The sequence below is a fragment of the Phoca vitulina genome, unplaced genomic scaffold (assembly GCF_004348235.1).
Source record: "Phoca vitulina isolate PV1807 unplaced genomic scaffold, GSC_HSeal_1.0 scaffold10, whole genome shotgun sequence".
NCBI classification, from domain to species: domain Eukaryota; kingdom Metazoa; phylum Chordata; class Mammalia; order Carnivora; family Phocidae; genus Phoca; species Phoca vitulina.
In genome coordinates this window covers 36813573-36831479 of record NW_022589713.1, presented here as the reverse complement: position 1 = coordinate 36831479, position 17907 = coordinate 36813573, and the positions used below count along the sequence as shown (strand labels likewise).

At 37.5% G+C, this 17907-nt stretch overlaps 2 protein-coding genes across 8 annotated transcripts in view; both read left to right on the top strand.

The window, feature by feature from the left end:
- The window catches only part of LOC116635088 (serine/threonine-protein kinase Nek10), a 132985-nt gene extending 131224 nt beyond the window's left edge, over window positions 1-1761 (top strand). The window contains exon 23 of the mRNA XM_032408824.1: window positions 1702-1761. Coding sequence (XP_032264715.1) covers window positions 1702-1715 — 14 coding nt within the window. The 3' untranslated portion in view covers window positions 1716-1761. The remainder of the gene's footprint in view (window positions 1-1701) is intronic.
- LOC116635089 (serine/threonine-protein kinase Nek10-like) overlaps window positions 1709-17907 on the top strand; it is an 87533-nt gene continuing 71334 nt past the window's right edge. For 5 of the 7 annotated variants that reach the window (XR_004300100.1, XM_032408826.1, XM_032408830.1 and 2 more), the window contains exons 1-3: window positions 1751-1831; window positions 2372-2442; window positions 14738-14951. Coding sequence is in view for 6 of the 7 variants with exons in the window: in XM_032408826.1 (XP_032264717.1) it covers window positions 1775-1831; window positions 2372-2442; window positions 14738-14951 (342 nt within the window). In the remaining variant the exon portion in view is untranslated. Of the gene's footprint in view, window positions 1832-2371; window positions 2443-14737; window positions 14952-17907 lie in introns of all 7 variants that reach the window. The other 2 variants (XM_032408827.1, XM_032408825.1) reach the window with 1 other exon arrangement.

The window sequence follows — 17907 nt, the reverse complement described above, 5'->3', positions numbered from 1 at the left end:
AGAAATACAGATGCTGGCTGTTGAGAGTGAAAGCATACCAGGAACAGGAAATGGAAAAAGGGTCTGAGGGGAAATGGGTAGAACAGTCATAGCATCTGCTTCATGAGCTTTTGGAAATATGAAACAAATCCTCTGAGTTCTCTATAGATTAAAACCTGAGAAATTTGCCTGTGGGGAACCAAAGCATTTTTTTTTTCTGTAGAGGACATTATTTCTTGTTAAGGCATTTTTTAATGTGAACAGTTGACCAGGTGACAACAGGAGACACTTTTTATACAGTTAGAAAGAACAGAGCTCTGGAAATTTCATTTCCAATTCCCCCTTGCCATATTATTGAGCTCAATACCAAAAATGAAAATGCTCAACTGAGAGCCCTAGAAATCATACTTTCCTCTGCAAGCACATAATGTAAATCTAAAACCAGAAATTCTTCATAATCTCGCAAAAATAGCAACTCCTTGATTATTCTTAATAGTCAACATTGATTTATGTCTACTCTGATTATTCTAATATCAGTTTGTCAGTTTCTTTATACCTTAACCCACCATCACAGTTAACCATTAATCCCTACTCTATTTATGTAGAGGGCTGAGCACAGTCCTAAATACATATTGTAGAACTGAATTGCTAAACTACTTAATTTAGGACATGTGGGTATTAAATGCTTTCAACCCTTTGCTGAGTTTCATTCTACAAATATGATAGAGGAAACTTCTATTACTTCAAAATATCCAGGGGAACCGCACTTGCCTCCACATTAAAAAAAAAAAAAGTCAAACCCATAAATTCTCATGGCTTAAGTTTATTTAAAAGCTGACAGCCTCCGTTTTCAGATTGGAAAGGCAAATTCAGAAGACATGAACATGATGGATGTTGTCATTTTCTGCAACATATTTAAATATGGTCTTCTTCCTGCTTTATAGGCTGGAGTTGAGTAGCAGAGGGGAGGGTACCGTATCAGTCAGTTTTTCCCATAATAATGCTGATTAACAAATCACAAAAATTTTGGTGGCATTCAACAATAAGCATTTATTGTCAGACTCACAGGTCTGGGTCTTCTGGGCAAGTTCTCCTTTAGGCTGTAGGTTTATGCATTGTCTGTGTTAGATCTACTCCACGTATCTTCTGCTGGGCCCAGGCTGGTGGGATAGCAGTCACTGGGATATGTTCTTCTCTTGGTAATGGACAGAATCTCCTAGGAGGACAAATGAAAGCCCTCAGTATTTGTTAAGACAAAGGCTCTGGTCTGGTTCACTGACATTTCCATATTCCACTGGCCAAAGCAACACAAAACAAAACCAGAGGCAGGGGTGGGTAATGAATACTGCCCACCAAGAGGCCATTGTAAGAGTGAGATGCACAAAATCTCTAGAATAGTAAAGAACTGGGGCCAACAATTCCATCTACCACAGAGGGATAATTGTTTCTGGAAATAAAACTTCCTTGGATACTTAATAGGCAATATTTATATGGTTCATTGATATTTAGTGCTTAAAATGGAATTGTTTGATCATGCTTCTTGATTCATCTGAGTCTGGGAGAATTCAAAGATACTTTTTAATACATTTACTTGAATTAGTGAGAAAGAGTTTCAATTCTTTTTTCACATATCTCCAACTATTGCTTGAAAATTGGACTCTTTTTCTGTGCTGATTTCTTCTCCCTTTTTCAGTATCTATTAACACCCTTATTTTAATTCAGCCCTGAGGTACTGAAGAGTGAGCCGTATGGGGAGAAGGCTGATGTCTGGGCGGCCGGCTGCATCCTTTATCAGATGGCAACTCTGAATCCTCCCTTCTATAGTACCAACATGCTCTCCCTGGCTACAAAAGTAAGCAGTGTTGGGAGACAAAAGGGTCTTGTGTTGCTAAAAATGCCATTCCTTTTCTTCCTAAATAGAACATTTGTGATTTTTATAAAACCGTCAATTAAAAGCAGGCACATTGTTTTATTGGCCACATGATCCAGCTCATTTTTTCCCCTTTCTTCTAAATATACATCATGTGCTATGGTGCATTCCCCCTATAATTGTCCTCATTTATCATAGAAAATTATACAAATAAACATATCAAATTACTTTTGGTCTTTTATTTTTAATTGTGGTTTGGACTGCCTATAATCGGCACATTATATTATCCTACACGTCATTTATTATGAATCTGAGGCTAACTTTAACTCAGCTTGAAGAATACAATCTGTGCTCAAGAGCTGTTTAATTGATGTTAATTTTTTATTTGTTGGGATGTTTTTGTTTCTGATTAAAATTTGTGCATGGTTATAATGCTCATTGAGTAGCTCTCATGTTGTGGCCAAGTATTGTACATACTAATAGCCTCTTTACGTCCATCATGCTAGTCTGTCTGTTTTGCAGATAGTGGAGGCGGTTTATGAACCAGTGCCAGAAGGCATCTACTCTGAGAAAGTGACAGATACCATCAGCAGGTAATTAGTCTCACAATTTCAAACCTATAGAGATTATCAAGAAATACCTCACATCTCTATGAATTTACCAAGTAAATATTCATGAAGTGGAAGGGCTCCCAAATAATCCAAACCTAGAAAAATATTTGTGCATCATCAGTAATGGTGACCATCTGGAAGCCACTGAAGTGTGTCCAAGAGGAAGTGGATATGCACTTGAAATATTATGCAGCCATTAGAATGATTATTCAGAAGGCTTTGTATCAACCTGTAAAACAAAGATGATAAGAAGCTAACAGGATGTAGAGCTGTTTGTAACTATGATAAAAACGTAAATATATACATGGATGTTGGAAAAGGCTAGACAAGGACATAGGAAACTGAAAAAGGCCATGTTAGATGATAAAATTGCAAGTACTTTTTCATTTCTATTTCTAAATTGTAATGTTATGTTGTATAATAATTTTTCAAAGAAAGTCAGAAAGAAGTGCTCCAGCCATCAATATAGTAGGAGTTTAATGAAAGTCATTTCCTGTTGCATTTGCAAAGTTCTGACCTCACAGGGTTTGTCCCAGCTGATCTGTCACCCTTCCCTCCCACTTTCCTTCTGCTCCCTCGCTGCCAGCCACAGGGAGCTCCCTGCGAGTCCTGGCATGCGCCTGCCTCTGGCCCTTTGTCTTTGCTCTTCCCTTTTCCTGGACTTCTCTTCCCTCTGGTATATTAAACATGTTCCCTCTGGCATATTAGACCTGTGCGTGTGTGTGCAGACCTGTTTCTTTATTGCCTGTCTCGTCCCCACCAGAAGGAAAACTCTATAACAGCAGAGACTTTTCCAGTCTGGTTCATAGCTCTTCAGCGCCCAGAGCAGTGCCTGGGACAAGATCAACCCTTAACAAATATTGGTTATCTGAATAAATGACTTGTTTTCTGACTGATTGTTATTTCTATACCAACGTACATTCCTTAGTTGGCTCAAGATTACTTTCCTGCCCCATCAATCTGAGTCAAATCCTTATTATTTTTATAGAAATCCCAGAGTCACCCCAGATAGAATATCTATCTATTCTCCTGCCCAATTCCCTTTACATTTGGTTCTGTATCTATCCTGGCACTTAGCACTATCTCTGATGGAATGTAAGAGATGTATTCCCTTCACTTTCACCTCCCAGCCCATCGTTTTGCATTAATAGATACTCCTCTCAGTTTGTAGGGTTGTATCTTGAATCTTTCCTTGCTTAGCACAATGGTGTCCTACTGTTCTAAGGGGCCTAGGCCCAGCCGGGGCTGAGTTTCACTAACTGCAGACTCTGAAAAACATTTGACCATTCTTTCTGAATCTCTGTTCCCTCATCCAGTAAAAAGGGGATTGTAATAATATCAACCTCATCAGGCTGGTGTGATAATTATACAAAGTAACTAGAAAAATCACTTAGCATAGAGCTTGGTGAATGGTAACTCTTAAGCAATATTGGCAATTATCATTGTTAATATTATGGGAAATGAGCTGAAACCCCTTTCTGAATAATCTGAATTCTGCATATATTAGATCGTGTCCTGTTGCTAATGAATCCAGACAAATGTATTTAAATTGCTCATCTCCACAATTTAGTCCTGTTCTCTGCTATTTGTTTTCTGGAAAGTGCCTCAAAAATTCAAGAAGTCTCCAGAGATGTCAAGACAGAATACCAGATTTACTTATTTAATTTCTCCTTCTCATAGGTATTTGAACACCACAAAGAGCAGGGAAGGGGTGGTACAGAGAAAATGTACAGAGACATTGTTCTGATTTTGTGGCGCTGGGCAAACAGGATCATAATTTGCTTCTGACAGGCTCCCTGGCTATTGGTATCCATGTGTCTTGGGGCTAACAAGTTAGTGGAGGAGTCAGGTACCAACATTACAGGGAAAAGTTAAGAACGTTAATAGGTTCTAGAATCAGCTGGATTTTAATCCCTATTCTTCCACCTACCTCCTTTTCTCATCTGTGATGTACAGGTAGCAATAGTAACTGCTCACGGGCTTGTTCTGAAGATTAAATAAGATAATGCTTCTAGTGCTTTTAGAATAGTACCCAGCACTTAGTGAACCCTCAATAAAATTAGATATTGTTATTAATAATTGTAGTGTTGCTATTTGTGGAATTAATTATACAAAACAAATTATGATAAATTGGATAAAGATTGGAGCAATGAGAGATTCCAGAAGGACTTGGCCTAGTCTAGGGACTTTGGGAAGTTTCTATGAAGAAAGAACATATAATCTGAGACCTGAACAACCACTAATTCTCAAATAGTTAAGTGTGGAGAAAGCATACCATAGACCAGCATAGAGCTTATTAGTTTGAGGAACTAAAAGAAATTGAAGATGTAGCATGTTAAGTCAGGGCGAGAATAGCCAAAGAATGATTAGGGCTGGGGGGTCTGATAGGCCATGTTGAGGGTTTTGAATATTTATCTCGAGTACTGAGGAGAAAACTAAAGGTTATTTACAAGTGCGATATAGTGAAAATTTCTTCTGTAGCAAAGATCATGCTGGCTGTTCTGTGGGGAATAGAAAGCAGGGAATGGGGGCGGGAGGGGAAGTAGGTCCAGCAGTCCACCGAGACATGATGGCGACTCTGACTGCAGTGGTGGTGGTGCTGATGGAGAGAAGTGGGGCTGTTTCCATGGTGGCTTGAAAGTTGAGTCAACAAGTTTGGGGGTACAGGAAGGAAAATGGAATGACACTGAAAATATGAAAACAATTGGGTTTATTCTGTGGAAGTTCAGAAAGTGGAGCCAAGACCATGGAGTGGAATTCCAAGGAGACCCAGGTCAGCTCACAATTAGAAGTGTGTGTCAGAATTAGAGATACCCAAGTGAGGCAGGCTTTTAGTGTTTCCAGTTACATGATCTTCTTGCTTCTTCTGCTTTTCCATCTTCTCATTTTCACCTTCTACATCCTGTCTTGGGTAGAGCACATGCAGTTGTGTTTCTCATGTGCAGTATCTTTCCTTTTTCCTATTCGTTCATGTGGTGTACAAGCACATTCTGTCACTGGAACTTTTCTTTCCTAGCAGGCTTTTACACTGGGAGAATAACTTAGCAACCCTGAAGAGTTTGGGGCAGAAAATAAATCCATTTTGTTGCTCTGCCCAGTACCAGCATTACTATTTTTACCTTCCAGTACACTGTTCAAAGAATATTGTCTGTTTACTTTCTAAAAAAGAAGAACATTTCCTTTTATGCACAAAATCTTCCAATTGCCTTACATTTCTCTAGCTGTGCCTGGTTGCAGAAGCCGTCTGGTGCTTTGTTTCAGAGACAGTCATGATGACTAGCACAGTTAATGATTTCAGCTAGTTCTAAGGACAGGTGGATCTTTACATTTTTCATCCTACCTTCAACTCTTTGGTTTTCTCTTTTTTAAAATTTTCCCCAAAGTAAATTTGACATGTTCCATTTTGTAAATTTATGGTGTACAGTGTGTCACTTTGATAGATTTATATATTGTAATATGATTGCCAATGAAGCAATATTTATCACTTACATAATTATATTACAGTATCATTGGCTGTATTCATTATTCTGTGCATTAGATCTCTATGGCTTATTTACGACTCATTATAAGTTTATACCCTTAGACACCATCATTCTTATCCCCTCACCCCTCATGTCATGGTAACCACCATTTGTTTTCTATTTTTTTATAAGTTTGATTTTTCTAGATTCCATATAAGTGTTATCATACAGTACTTGTCTTTCTCTGACTTATCTCGCTTAGCATAATGTGCTCAAGTTCCATAATGTGCTATGTTGTCAAAAATGGGAATATATCTTGCTTTCTCATGGCTGGATAATATCCCATTGTATATATGTACCACCTCTTTTTTATTCATTCATACAAGGATGGGCATTTAGGTTTCCATATCTTGGCTATTGTGAATAATGCTGCAATAAACATGGGAATGCAGATAACTCATTGAAATTCTGTTTTCTTTGCTTTTGGGTGTATTACCAGAAGTGGAATTGCTGGGTCATATGGTAGATCTATTTTTAATTTTTTAAAGGAATCTCCATACTGTTTTTCACAGTGGTTGGACCAATTTACATTCTCACCAACAATGTGTAAGTGTTCCCTTTTCACCAAATCCTCACGATCACCTGTTATCTCTTTTCCTTTTGGTGGTAGCATCCTAACAGGTGTAAGGTTTTTATTTGCATCTTCTTTTTTTTTAAGATTTTATTTATTTATTTGAGAGAGAGAGAGAGAGAGTGGGCTGTAGGGAGAGGGAGAGAGAATCTGAAGCAAACTCCATGCAGAGTGCAGAGACCGACGCGGGGCTTGATCTCATGACCCTGAGATCATGACCTGAGCCAAAAACAAGAGTTGGCTAATTAACCAACAGCCACCTAGGTGCCCCTGTTTGCATCTTCTTGATGATTAGTGATGTTGAGCATCTTTTCATGGCCTATTGGCCATTTTGATGTCCTCTTTGGAAAAATACCTATTTAGTTTGGCCCATTTTTAATCAAATTATTTGAGTGTTATTTTTTTTAAAAGATTTTATTTATTTATTTGACAGAGAGAAACACAGCGAGAGAGAGAGAGCACAAGCAGGGGGAGTGGGAGAGGGAGAAGCAGGCTTACCGCTGATCGATGCGGGGCTTGATCCCAGGACCCTGAGATCATGACCTGAGCCGAAGGCAGATGCTTAACCACTGAGCCACCCAGGCACCCCTTGTTTGAGTGTTATTAAGTTGTGTTTAGTTCTTTATACATTTTGGTATTAACCCCTTCTCTGATATGTGGTTTGTAAAAATTTCTCTGCTCTATAGGCTGTTGTTTCATTTCATTAACTGAGTACCAAAAGCTGTGCAGAAGCTTTTGAGTTTGATATAGTCCCATTTGTTGTATCTTGCTATTGTTGTTTGTGCTTTTGGCATCACATTCAAAAAATCATTGCTAAGACCAATATCAGGAAGCTTCTTCCTTTCCTTTCTTCTAAGAGTTTCATGGTATCAGGTCTTACGTTTAATCTCTGATGGATTTTGAGTTAATTTTTGTGGGTGGTGTGAGATAGGGGTCAGTTTCTTTGTTCCACATATATTTCTTCGGTTTTCTCAGCACCGTTTGTTGAAGAGACTGTCTTTCCCCCGGTGGCTGTTCTTGGTTCCATTGTCAAATATTCATTGACTGTATATGCTGGGATTTAGTTTGGGGCTCTCTATGCTCTTCCATTGGTCTATGGGTCTATTTTTGTGCCAGTACCATAGTGTTTTTATTATGGTTTTGTAGTATAGTTTAAAATCAGGAAGTGTGATCTCCAGCTTTATTCTTTTTTTCTCAGGATTGCTTTGGCTATTCAGGGCCTTTTGTGGTTCCACACAAATTTTAGGATTGTTTCTTCTGTTTCTGTGGAGAATGCCTTTGGTATTTTTATGGGAATTGCCTTGAATCTATAGATGGCTTTGGGTGGCATGGCCATTTTAACAATATTTATTTCTCTGAAACATGAACACAAAATGTATTTCCACTTATTTGGGTCTTCTTCAGTTTCTTTCAGCCAAGTCTTGTAGTTTTTATTGTAGAGATCTCTCACTTCCTTGGTTAAATTTATTCCCAAATATTTTATTATTTTTGATGCTATTGCTGTTTGGATAGTTTTCTTTATTTCTTTTTCTAATGCTTCATCATTAGTATAAAAGAATGTCACTGATTTCTGTAAGTTGATTTTGTAACCTGCCACTTTCCTGAAATCATTGATTAATTCCAACAGTCTTTTTGATTGACTCTTTGGGATTTTTTATATGTAAGATTATATAGAAAAATAGAGTAAATAGAGAAATTTTTTAATTTCTCTAGAGAGAAATGGGGAAATTTTTACTTCTTTCTTCAAGATTTGGATGCCTTGAGAAATTAAAATGAAATAGAGAAATTTTTACTTCTTTCTTCAAGATTTGGATGCCTTTTATTTCTTTGTCTTGCCTAGTTAAGACTTTTCTAATACTATATTAAATAGGAATGATGAGAGTGGGTAACGTTGCCTTGCTTGTGATCTCAGAGGAAACCCTTTCAACTTTTCTCCATTGAGTATAATGTGACTTGTGAGTTTGACTTTTTTATGTTGAGATATGTTCCTTCTATACCCAATCTGTTAAGGGTTTTTATCATAAAAAGTTGTTGTATTTTATTAAATGCTTTTTCTGTAGGTATTGAGATGATCATATAGTTTCAATCTCTCACTTTATTGATGTGACAGATTACCCATGTGTTGAATCCTCCTATAGCCCAGGGATAAATCCCACTTGGTCATAGTGCTTAATCCTTTTGACGCGTGCTTGAATTTTGTTTTCTAATATTTTGTTGAGAATTTTTGTGTCTGTATTCATCAGGAATATTTGTCTATGCTTTTCTCTTCTTGTGGTGTCTTTATCTGGTTTTGGTATCAAGGCAATGCTGGTTTTGTAAAATGAGTTTGGAAGTGTTCCCTTCTCCTCAATATTTTGGAAGAGTCTCAAGAGGATTGGTGTTAATTCTTTAAATGTTTGGTAGAATTCACCAGTGAAGCTGTCTGGCCCTGGAGTTTCCTGTGTTGAGAGTTTTACTGACTCAATCTCTTGAGTCATTATTGGTATGTCCAGATTTTCTATTTTTCCTGATTCAGTCTTGGTAGGTTGTGTGTTTCTAGAAATTTATCCGTTTCTTGTCTATATTTTTGTAGTATCAGCTGTAATGTCTTCTTTTTCATTTTTAAATTTAAGTCTTCTCTCTTTTTACTTAGCTTACCTAAAAATTTGTCCATTTTGTTTGTTTTTCAAAACACCAGCTTTTAGTTTCATTGATTCTTTCTATTGCTTTTCTGGACTCTACTTAATTTACTTAATTTATTTACACTCTGATTGTTATTTCCTTCTTTCTGCTAATTTTGGGTTTAATTTGTTTCTCTCTTTCTAGTTCCTTGAGGTATAAAGTTAGGTTGTTTATTTGAGATCTTTCTAATTTCTTAATATATGTGTTTACTGCTATGGACTCTTAGAACGACTTTTGCTGCATTCCACAAAATTTGATATGTTACATTTTCATTTTAATTTGTTTCGAGATAAATTTTTATTTCCCTATTGATTTTTTCTTAGACCCATAGGTTATTTAGAAATGTGTTGTTTAGTTTCCACATATTTTAAAATCTACTCACTTTGCTTTTGTTGATTTCTAATTTCATGTCATTGTAGTAGAGAAGATAGTTGGCATGATGTCAGTCTTCTTAAATTTGCTGAAATTAGTTTCATGGCCTCTCATGTGGTCTATTCTGGAAAATATTCCATGTGTGCTTGAGAAAAATGTGTATTCTGCTGCTATTGGATAGAATGTTCTATATGTATCTCAGTTCATTTGTTTTAAAGTATGGCTAGTTCCAATGTTTCCTTGTTGATTTTTTGTCTGGATGATCTATCCATTGCTGATAGTGAGGTGTTGAAGTCCTCTACTATTATTGTATTGTCTTTTTATACTTTAAGATCTGTTAGTATTTGCTTAATGTATTTCAATGCTGAGATGTTGGGAGAATATGTATTTATTATTGTTATATCTTCTTGGTGTATTGACCCCTTTATCATTGTGTAATGACCTTCTTTGTCTCTTGTTACATTTTTGGCTTAAAGTCTACTTTGTCTGATCTAAGTATGGTTATATCTGCTTTTTTTTTTTTTTTTTTTTGGTTACTATTTGCTCAGAGTATCATCTTCCACCCCTTCACTTTGAATCTGTTTGTCTTTGGAGGTGAGGTGAGTCTCCTGAAGGCAGCATATAGTTGGGTCTTGTTTTTTAATTTATCTAGCCACTTGGTGCCTTTTGATTGGTGGGTTCACCTATTTACATTTAGAGTGATTATTGATATATGAAGACTTACTACTGCCATTTTGTCTTTTATTTTCTGATTGTTTTATGTCTCTATTGTTTCTTTTTTCTTTGTGTTTCTATTTACCTTTTTAGGTTGGTGGTTTTCTATGATAATTTGCTCACTTTCCCCCTTATTACTGTTTTGTGTCTTTGCTCTAGATTTTCATTTTGTGGTTACCATGAGGTTTGTATAAAATGTCTCAGAGATAAAACAGTCCATTTTATGCTGATAACTTATCTTCATTTATCTACACACGTTCTGTCATTTTTCTTCTCCCCTTTTTATATTTTTGTGCCCTTTTTTATGCTATGTGTTTATTACCAAATTACCAAACCCTGTTAGGTTATGGATGTCTGACTGGTTATGAATTGAAGGAGAGAGACAAAGGGAACAACTCATGCCACCATAATGCTCAACTCTTTGTTTCTTAAAACACAAAATGAATACAATTGAACATCAGATCCCTCCAATTCTTTCCATCTGGTCTCAGAGCAGAGTGGAGACAAAGTGGGTGGGGTGAGTAGAACAACCTAGATTTCTTCTAGAACATGATTTTATGTTTATTTGATTGGAGATTCATTGAAACATTTGTTCACTCTTAAGAATTTCTCTGAAATATCTAAGCAGGGATATATTTTAGAGTATTGAAGCTAATTTAGAACTTCTGGTAAGAGATGTTCCTGGAAGTCTAAAAGTTTGTGGCCAAATATTTGGGGTATATATTTTGGGACAGGTAAATTCTTAGATGTTAGCCTAAGTTCATTCATTCATTCATTCATTCATCTGCTGAGTACCTACCAGGACCCAGGTTCCATTTTACATGTTGAGGAGATCATGGTGAAGGTGACATATGTCTGTCCTCTCAAGAAGTTTCCAGTTTCTAGTGGTGAAATGGATCATTGCAATACAATATTATAGTAGTTTAAGGACTTAAATGTAATGAGAATATACAAAAAGGGGATGATAAGTCATTTGAGGGTGATCCAAGAAGTCTTCCTAATGGAGACTTGGAAAAAAGTGATGTTTTTGGCAAGCAGATAGGGATGGGATCTGGAAAAAGGCAGATATCATTGGGAAAAACAAATTCAAGCAGAGGGAATAAAATGAGCAAAGAAATGGGGGCATAAGAGAGCCCTGGGTTACGTGGGAAAGGACAGACAGGAGCATTTGGTGTGTAGCTGGACAAGGGGAAGCATTTGGTGTGAAGCTAGAGGTGAAGTAAGGGCTGGTTCCAGAGGGGGCTTTTATGGAATGCTGGAAATTTTAGTTTTGTTCTATTGGACCATAAGGGGCTATTGAGGAATTCTTAACAGAGAAGTGATATAGTCAGTTTTAGGAATATAATTCTGTGACAGTTTACAGTATGGTCAGAGGTGGACAAAAGATGAGTGTCATTTAGGAAACTCTTTCAGTAGTCCAAGAAAGCAATGATCAAATAGGCTAATAGTGGTCGATTAGAGGGTAGGGATAAGGATTCAACAAATATTTAGTAGGGAGAAGCCATAGCATTTTGTGTTGGTTAAATATGGGAGGGAATTGAGAAAAAATAAAAGTGTGGATTTTCTTTTCAATGTATTGAGCATTTACAATGTCCCAGCACTTTACACAGATGACTTCATTAATTGCCATTCCAGCTTGATGAGGTGTAGATATTATGATTATCCCATTTTACAGATAGGCTACCTGAGACTTAGAAGCTAAATCTTGTCCAAGATAAGTTAATAAAGGGTGAGTTGGGATTTAACTCCAGCAATCTGACCTGGAGCCTGCCTGCCTAATTGTGATGCTAAATTGCATCTCCCTGGTGGCTCCTTTTTCAGTGATGGCAAATCCAGGAAGGGGAGTAACTTTGGGAGAGAAAGAGATGACTAAAGGCCAGAACAGAGACCATTCTTTTTCCCACTTACCATAATATATAATTATATAATTCGTAAAGCTAGCTTATACTCCTTTTTTGATTAAAAAAAAAAAAACTCAGCTTGTAATTCAACTGCTAATATTATCTTGAATCAGTTTAAATATCTGCAGACTCAGACTTTAGTCTAATGCACTAATGAAAGGCTTAGATGCTGGTTTTGTTTTTGTTTTTGTTTTTTTTTCCCTCACATGGTAGTCATAACCAACGCTAGGTCAACCAAGCATTTTTATCAGCTTTAATTACTTTTGCTAATTAAGTGAGAGTAGATGAAGAAACTGATTTAATTAGAAGGTAAAATTCAACATCCTAGCTGCTTTTATGATTATGAACAAAAGTAAGAAATTTGAATACAAATATGTCACTGGCACAGAAGTTCAGCTTCGCATGCTTATGAGCAATGCTCAGGGCCCCCATAGTCAAACAGTCCTATGCTTAGGGTTTAAAGCTCTGTATTCAAGGTCATGAAATTCTTAATAATTTTATCTTTAAATTTGTATTTCAGAAATGAAGTCTGATGAGACAAGGAGCATGTATGTTTAGGGCTTGGAAGTCTCAGTTCCTATGAGATCCCTCCAACTTCCTACCTCTCTGACATAGATTCTCGGCCATCTGCTCCTGGCCCTGTGGGCCCTGCCTGGCCTCCAGCTCCATCTCTCTGTCCCTGTCCCATCATTGCTACTGTTCTCTACCTGATATGGTGATTGGGTATGTCAGCAGAGGAGGCCTGTGTTTACCTTTACCCTCCTTCCCTATGGATTTGTGAATGCAGACAAGGAAAGGATCAGAGTACAGTATGTGCCCTGCTGAATCTTTGGGTGATGGCAAAAAAGAAGCCATCCTTAACCAGGCTGGTAGCACTGTGGTACACTCAATGGGTGATTCAGTGGGGCCTCTTGCCCACCTCTAATCCAGGTACCAAGTGCATCATGATGGCATGGAGGTTACAATCTCTTGGGAGTCTCCTGTCTACCATCATTTGGGACACTGGTCTATGGGAAGAGAGATTGACTTCCTCACTCCCTGCTTGGGCCCCACACTTTCATTTTGTACTGGATACCCCCAAAATTATGTAGCTGGCCTTGTCTTTCTTTGTTACAAATGCATAGACTGAACTTTGTTAAATATGAATTCAGCAGATATGTAAGTGCCTGTCATAATCATAGTGCAAGCCCACTGCCTTAGAAAGAAATAACATAAAGATTAAGCATGAAATGATAATGTCTAAGATATGTATATTTAACTCATAATCAAGTAAAAAACAAAGAATAATTAGCAAATTAACAAGTTAGAGTCTTATTTTGACTTCTGTGGTGAAGAGTAATAATAAAAATAAAATAGTTCTCAAATCTTTCCTGGAGACATCAGTATAGGTGGAAGTTGTATGAACTATAGGTTGCTAAATCAAATACGACAAGTTGAAAATTAGATCTTTTTCTCAAAGTCCAAATAAGTTCAAGTTTATTAAGAAGCAACATGACTTCAGTGAAGTTAGAGATTTTGAATTCAGAAAATAGACAAAATACTGGGGTTCCTGGGTGGCTCAGTTGGTTAAGCGTCTGCCTTCAGCTCAGGTCATGATCCCGGGGTCCTGGGATTGAGCCCCGAGTCCGGCTCCCTGCTCAGTGAGGAGTCTGCTTCTCTCTCTCCCTCTGTCCCTTCCCCCCGCCACTTGTGTGCACTCTCTTTCTCTCTCTCTCTCTCTCACTCTCTCATGGGCAAGCTCTCACTCTCTCAAATAAATAAAATCTAAAAAAAATAAATTAAAAAAAATAGACAAAATATTATAGCGAATGCCAGAAATACTTAAAGCATGCTAACAATGATCTTGATAATTGATCCCATTGTGTCTAGAATAGCTTTCTATTAGTGTTTAGCTGTGGCATAAATAATATTCCCTTTAGTAAGCTGATTGACATTTCCTACCTCCAAATCACAGAAAATATTAGCATGCAATGTGTCCACTTAGTTACTTTAAAAAATTATTACAAACATCTTAAACCTTTAAGTAACTGGGTTGCATTTTATTTTTATGATTCATGTTTTGTAAGACACACACTAATCAAGTTGGGTTGATATTGCTGCTATACAGCTAGAAAAGGCCAATAAGTTGTGACTCCCTAGAAACCTACCTTCCATTTGGTGCATCAGGGTCTACATTCTTGGGATCCCTCTTTGTTTCACTGACCAATGACTTGGCAGTAATTATAGAAAATAGCCAGTTCACATGGGAGAAGATGACTATATCCACCTGTCCTGAGACCCGAGGAGCAGCTTCATGGCCCGCTGGTAGCCCTTGCCTAACAGCCCCACTGCAAACAGAACAGTGCTGCTTCCCAAACTTTCCAAATACCATTTGAGAAGTCTTGGATTCCAAACTGTGCTTGATGTCCATCTTTCCCAGATGCTCTTGGGTGCGAACACCATGGTAGACACACAGTGGGGTTTAACCTTGACCCTCCACACCCGTGGCCTGGTCCTGACATTGACCAGAGGGCTCTAATCAGCTTGTCTTCTCTTAGGTGCCTCACTCCTGATGCAGAAGCCCGCCCAGATATCATAGAAGTCAGCTCAATGATATCAGACGTCATGATGAAGTATTTAGACAACTTGTCTACATCTCAGCTGGCTTTGGAGAAGAAGCTGGAACGGGAACGGAAGCGCACACAGAGGTACTTTATGGAAGCCAACCGGAATGCTGTCACATGTCACCATGAGCTGGCTCTGTTATGTCATGTAAGTGCACAGCTGTCATTGTCTTTGCGATGTGCTCCAATAAGTTCACCTGAAATGGTTCAGGCTTGTCTTCGGGAAGATTATCTTAAGTTAGGAAAATATTAATTGCTACATGCAGTATTTCACTATTATATAGTTCCAGATTTGCATCCCTTTACAGGTCTTATAATTAAAAATAAAGTCAATATAAATGATTTTCCATTGAACTACCCCTAATTTATTGTATATTGCAAAACAAGAGGCCTCAAAAAGATCCCTTAGCAATTCTTTAAGCTTATATTATGCTCTTTGTATAGATAGCAATGAATATGTATATTTTACTTCTTTAGCAATCTGATTTGGGGAATATGGATGAAAATGTTATATGTTAATCAGAGAAGGAAATAATAATCACCTTAAAATTTTGTCTTTTTAGTCTAGTTGCTTTTATTACTGTTTGTGGTGATAATAATGCTGCCATGCTTCAAATAAGAATAAGTCCTTTAATTTTTCTTGCCAGTAACCTTTATTTCTGAGCAGAGCTTGAAAAAGGGAAAAGCTACAAATGTCCACATGTGCAAGTGACCATGCCAGTGATGCTCTTGTTGCTGTCTCTTGTTTTCCCCCTGTGCTTTTGTTGTATCATGACCCATGATCCTTCCTTTGCTCATGCTCCAGGCTCCCTCAAGCAGAGATCCAGTCAGGGACCCTTCAACCTAGTAAATATTCTTTTCTTCCCTCTTGGGCATGGGGCCCAAGGAAATAGGGTCATAACACCCATTCTTAATCAAGGTACTTGGTCATCAAATTCCTTTCCAGGACCCTAAAGACCTGTTCTGCCTCAGCTGAGAAAATAATATAGAGTTGATTTCAAAGAAGAGACAGCTGTGATTTCTTTTCCTTCCTTCCTTCCTTCCTTCCTTCCTTCCTTTCTTCCTTCCTTCCTTCCTTCCCTCCTCCCCTCCCTCGCTCCCTCCTCTGATTTCTTGGATAATAGAGTTTCCATCAAACTCCTTTCTATTAAAAGGAAAGCACTACTGGGGTGCCTGGGTGGCTCAGTCGTTAAGCGTCTGCCTTCGGCTCAGGTCATGGTCCCAGGGTCCTGGAATCGAGCCCCGCATTGGGCTCCCCGCTCTGCAGGAAGCCTGCTTCTCCCTCTCCCACTCCCCCTGCTTGTGTTCCCTCTCTGTCAAATAAATAAAACCTTTAAAAAAAAAAAAAAAAAAGGAAAGCACTACTGTGTGGTGTGTTTGTCTTGACATACTTGGAATCTGGAAGTTGAAGATTCAATATAGTTTTCTTTTGGGGGGAAAAATTCATCTTTATTGCCTTGCTGAGTCCAGCTATAATTTCGCAGAACAATCCTTGGTGATTAGCTAAGGCCTTGGTTTATGTTTAGAAGCATATAACTTGGGAGTTATAGCTCTTGCTGAACACAGTTAAATCTTATATACAGGAGTCAGAGCTCACTTTTCTTGTTATTTAACTACCTGACTTCATAAAAAGTAGGCAACAATGAGAAACACACCATTCTATGTATGTCATGTTGCATTCAGAGTGCAGTGTTCCCAGTAAACTAAAATGCAAGAGATTTAGCCATTTCTATATATCTTAAGTATTTGAGGCCTTCTATTAAGTTCTGCGCTACAAAGCTACTTAGCCAATTTCCAGTTGGATATAAAAGAGTCAGTTTCTATTAGATCCCTGTAGCTGATGTGGGGGTGGGTGGAGTTAGTTTAAAATCTACCAGCAGAAATCCTCTATCTTTAGTGAGACACCTTGAGAATGACTGTTTTGTTTATTTATTTACGTCTCAGCTTTTCTTTCTTTTTTTTTTTTTAAACTCTTACTGTGGAAAATTTCATACATTTACAGAAATAAAGATATTACTTCATGTAGCCACCCCCCAGCTTCAAGAATTTGCTACTTCGGGCCAATCACATACTGTCTTTATGCCCACCCACTACCCACTCCCTGCCATCCGTAGGTTATTTTGAAATAAACCCAAGACACCATATCATCTCATCCATCAATAATTTCAGTATGTATTTGGAGGACCATTTTAACTCTAGAAATCTAGCTCTCAGGCCATGACTGGGTTAAGCAAAGGGAGATATCTATAGTCGACGAGGGAGTTTTGAGGTTGTAGAGGTTCTGTACTCATCCGTAAATTAGGGTGAAAATATTAACTATTTCAGAAAGCACTAGGATTAAATAAGTTAATGTGTTTGAATAAACTGTGCAAATTAAAAAGTGGCACAAAATTAAAAGATAGCAGCAGTTATATAAAATGAGCAGTGATTATGTTAAAAAAATAGTTGTTGATGCAACTTGCTAATCTAGTATTAACTGGTCCATTAGTGCTAAATCCACGTGTGGTTTTCATGCAGTTAATGAGTATTTATTGAACATGTGCTACTAGCCAGCCTCGATGCCCTCATGGAGCATTCAGTCTCATAGGGACCTTAGAGAAATGCTTTACCTCTAGGCAGAGTTTATATTACTACTTTTAAAGAACCATCAAATAGCTTCTCCTTTTGCACTATTTTATATATACTGATAAGTTTTCATCTCTGGATTAATCATATGTTAACTAAAAGGAAAAGTGCAGCCTTATTAAAGAACTGAGAAGGAAATACTACATTTCATCAAAAGACAGCATGCAGTTAACTGGCATTATCCTTGCTAAGTACCAATTATTATTTTTTAAAAACATACATTGACACCATTACTGATGGGAAAAATACAGGTATAAAATTTTATGTCTCTTTTTTTCTCAAGTATTGTTATAGTATTATGATTGTTTCTTTCAAATATAGTGGAATGTCTCCCAGAGCAGTTAATATCAACAATACAATTACACAATCCAATGATAAGCAATAGTCAAAGGAAAGAGAAATTAGTGAGTGCAGTAGAACTTTATGAATTCTCAGCACTGATAAGGAGATCCATTGTGAAGTGCTAGAATTTTGCAAAT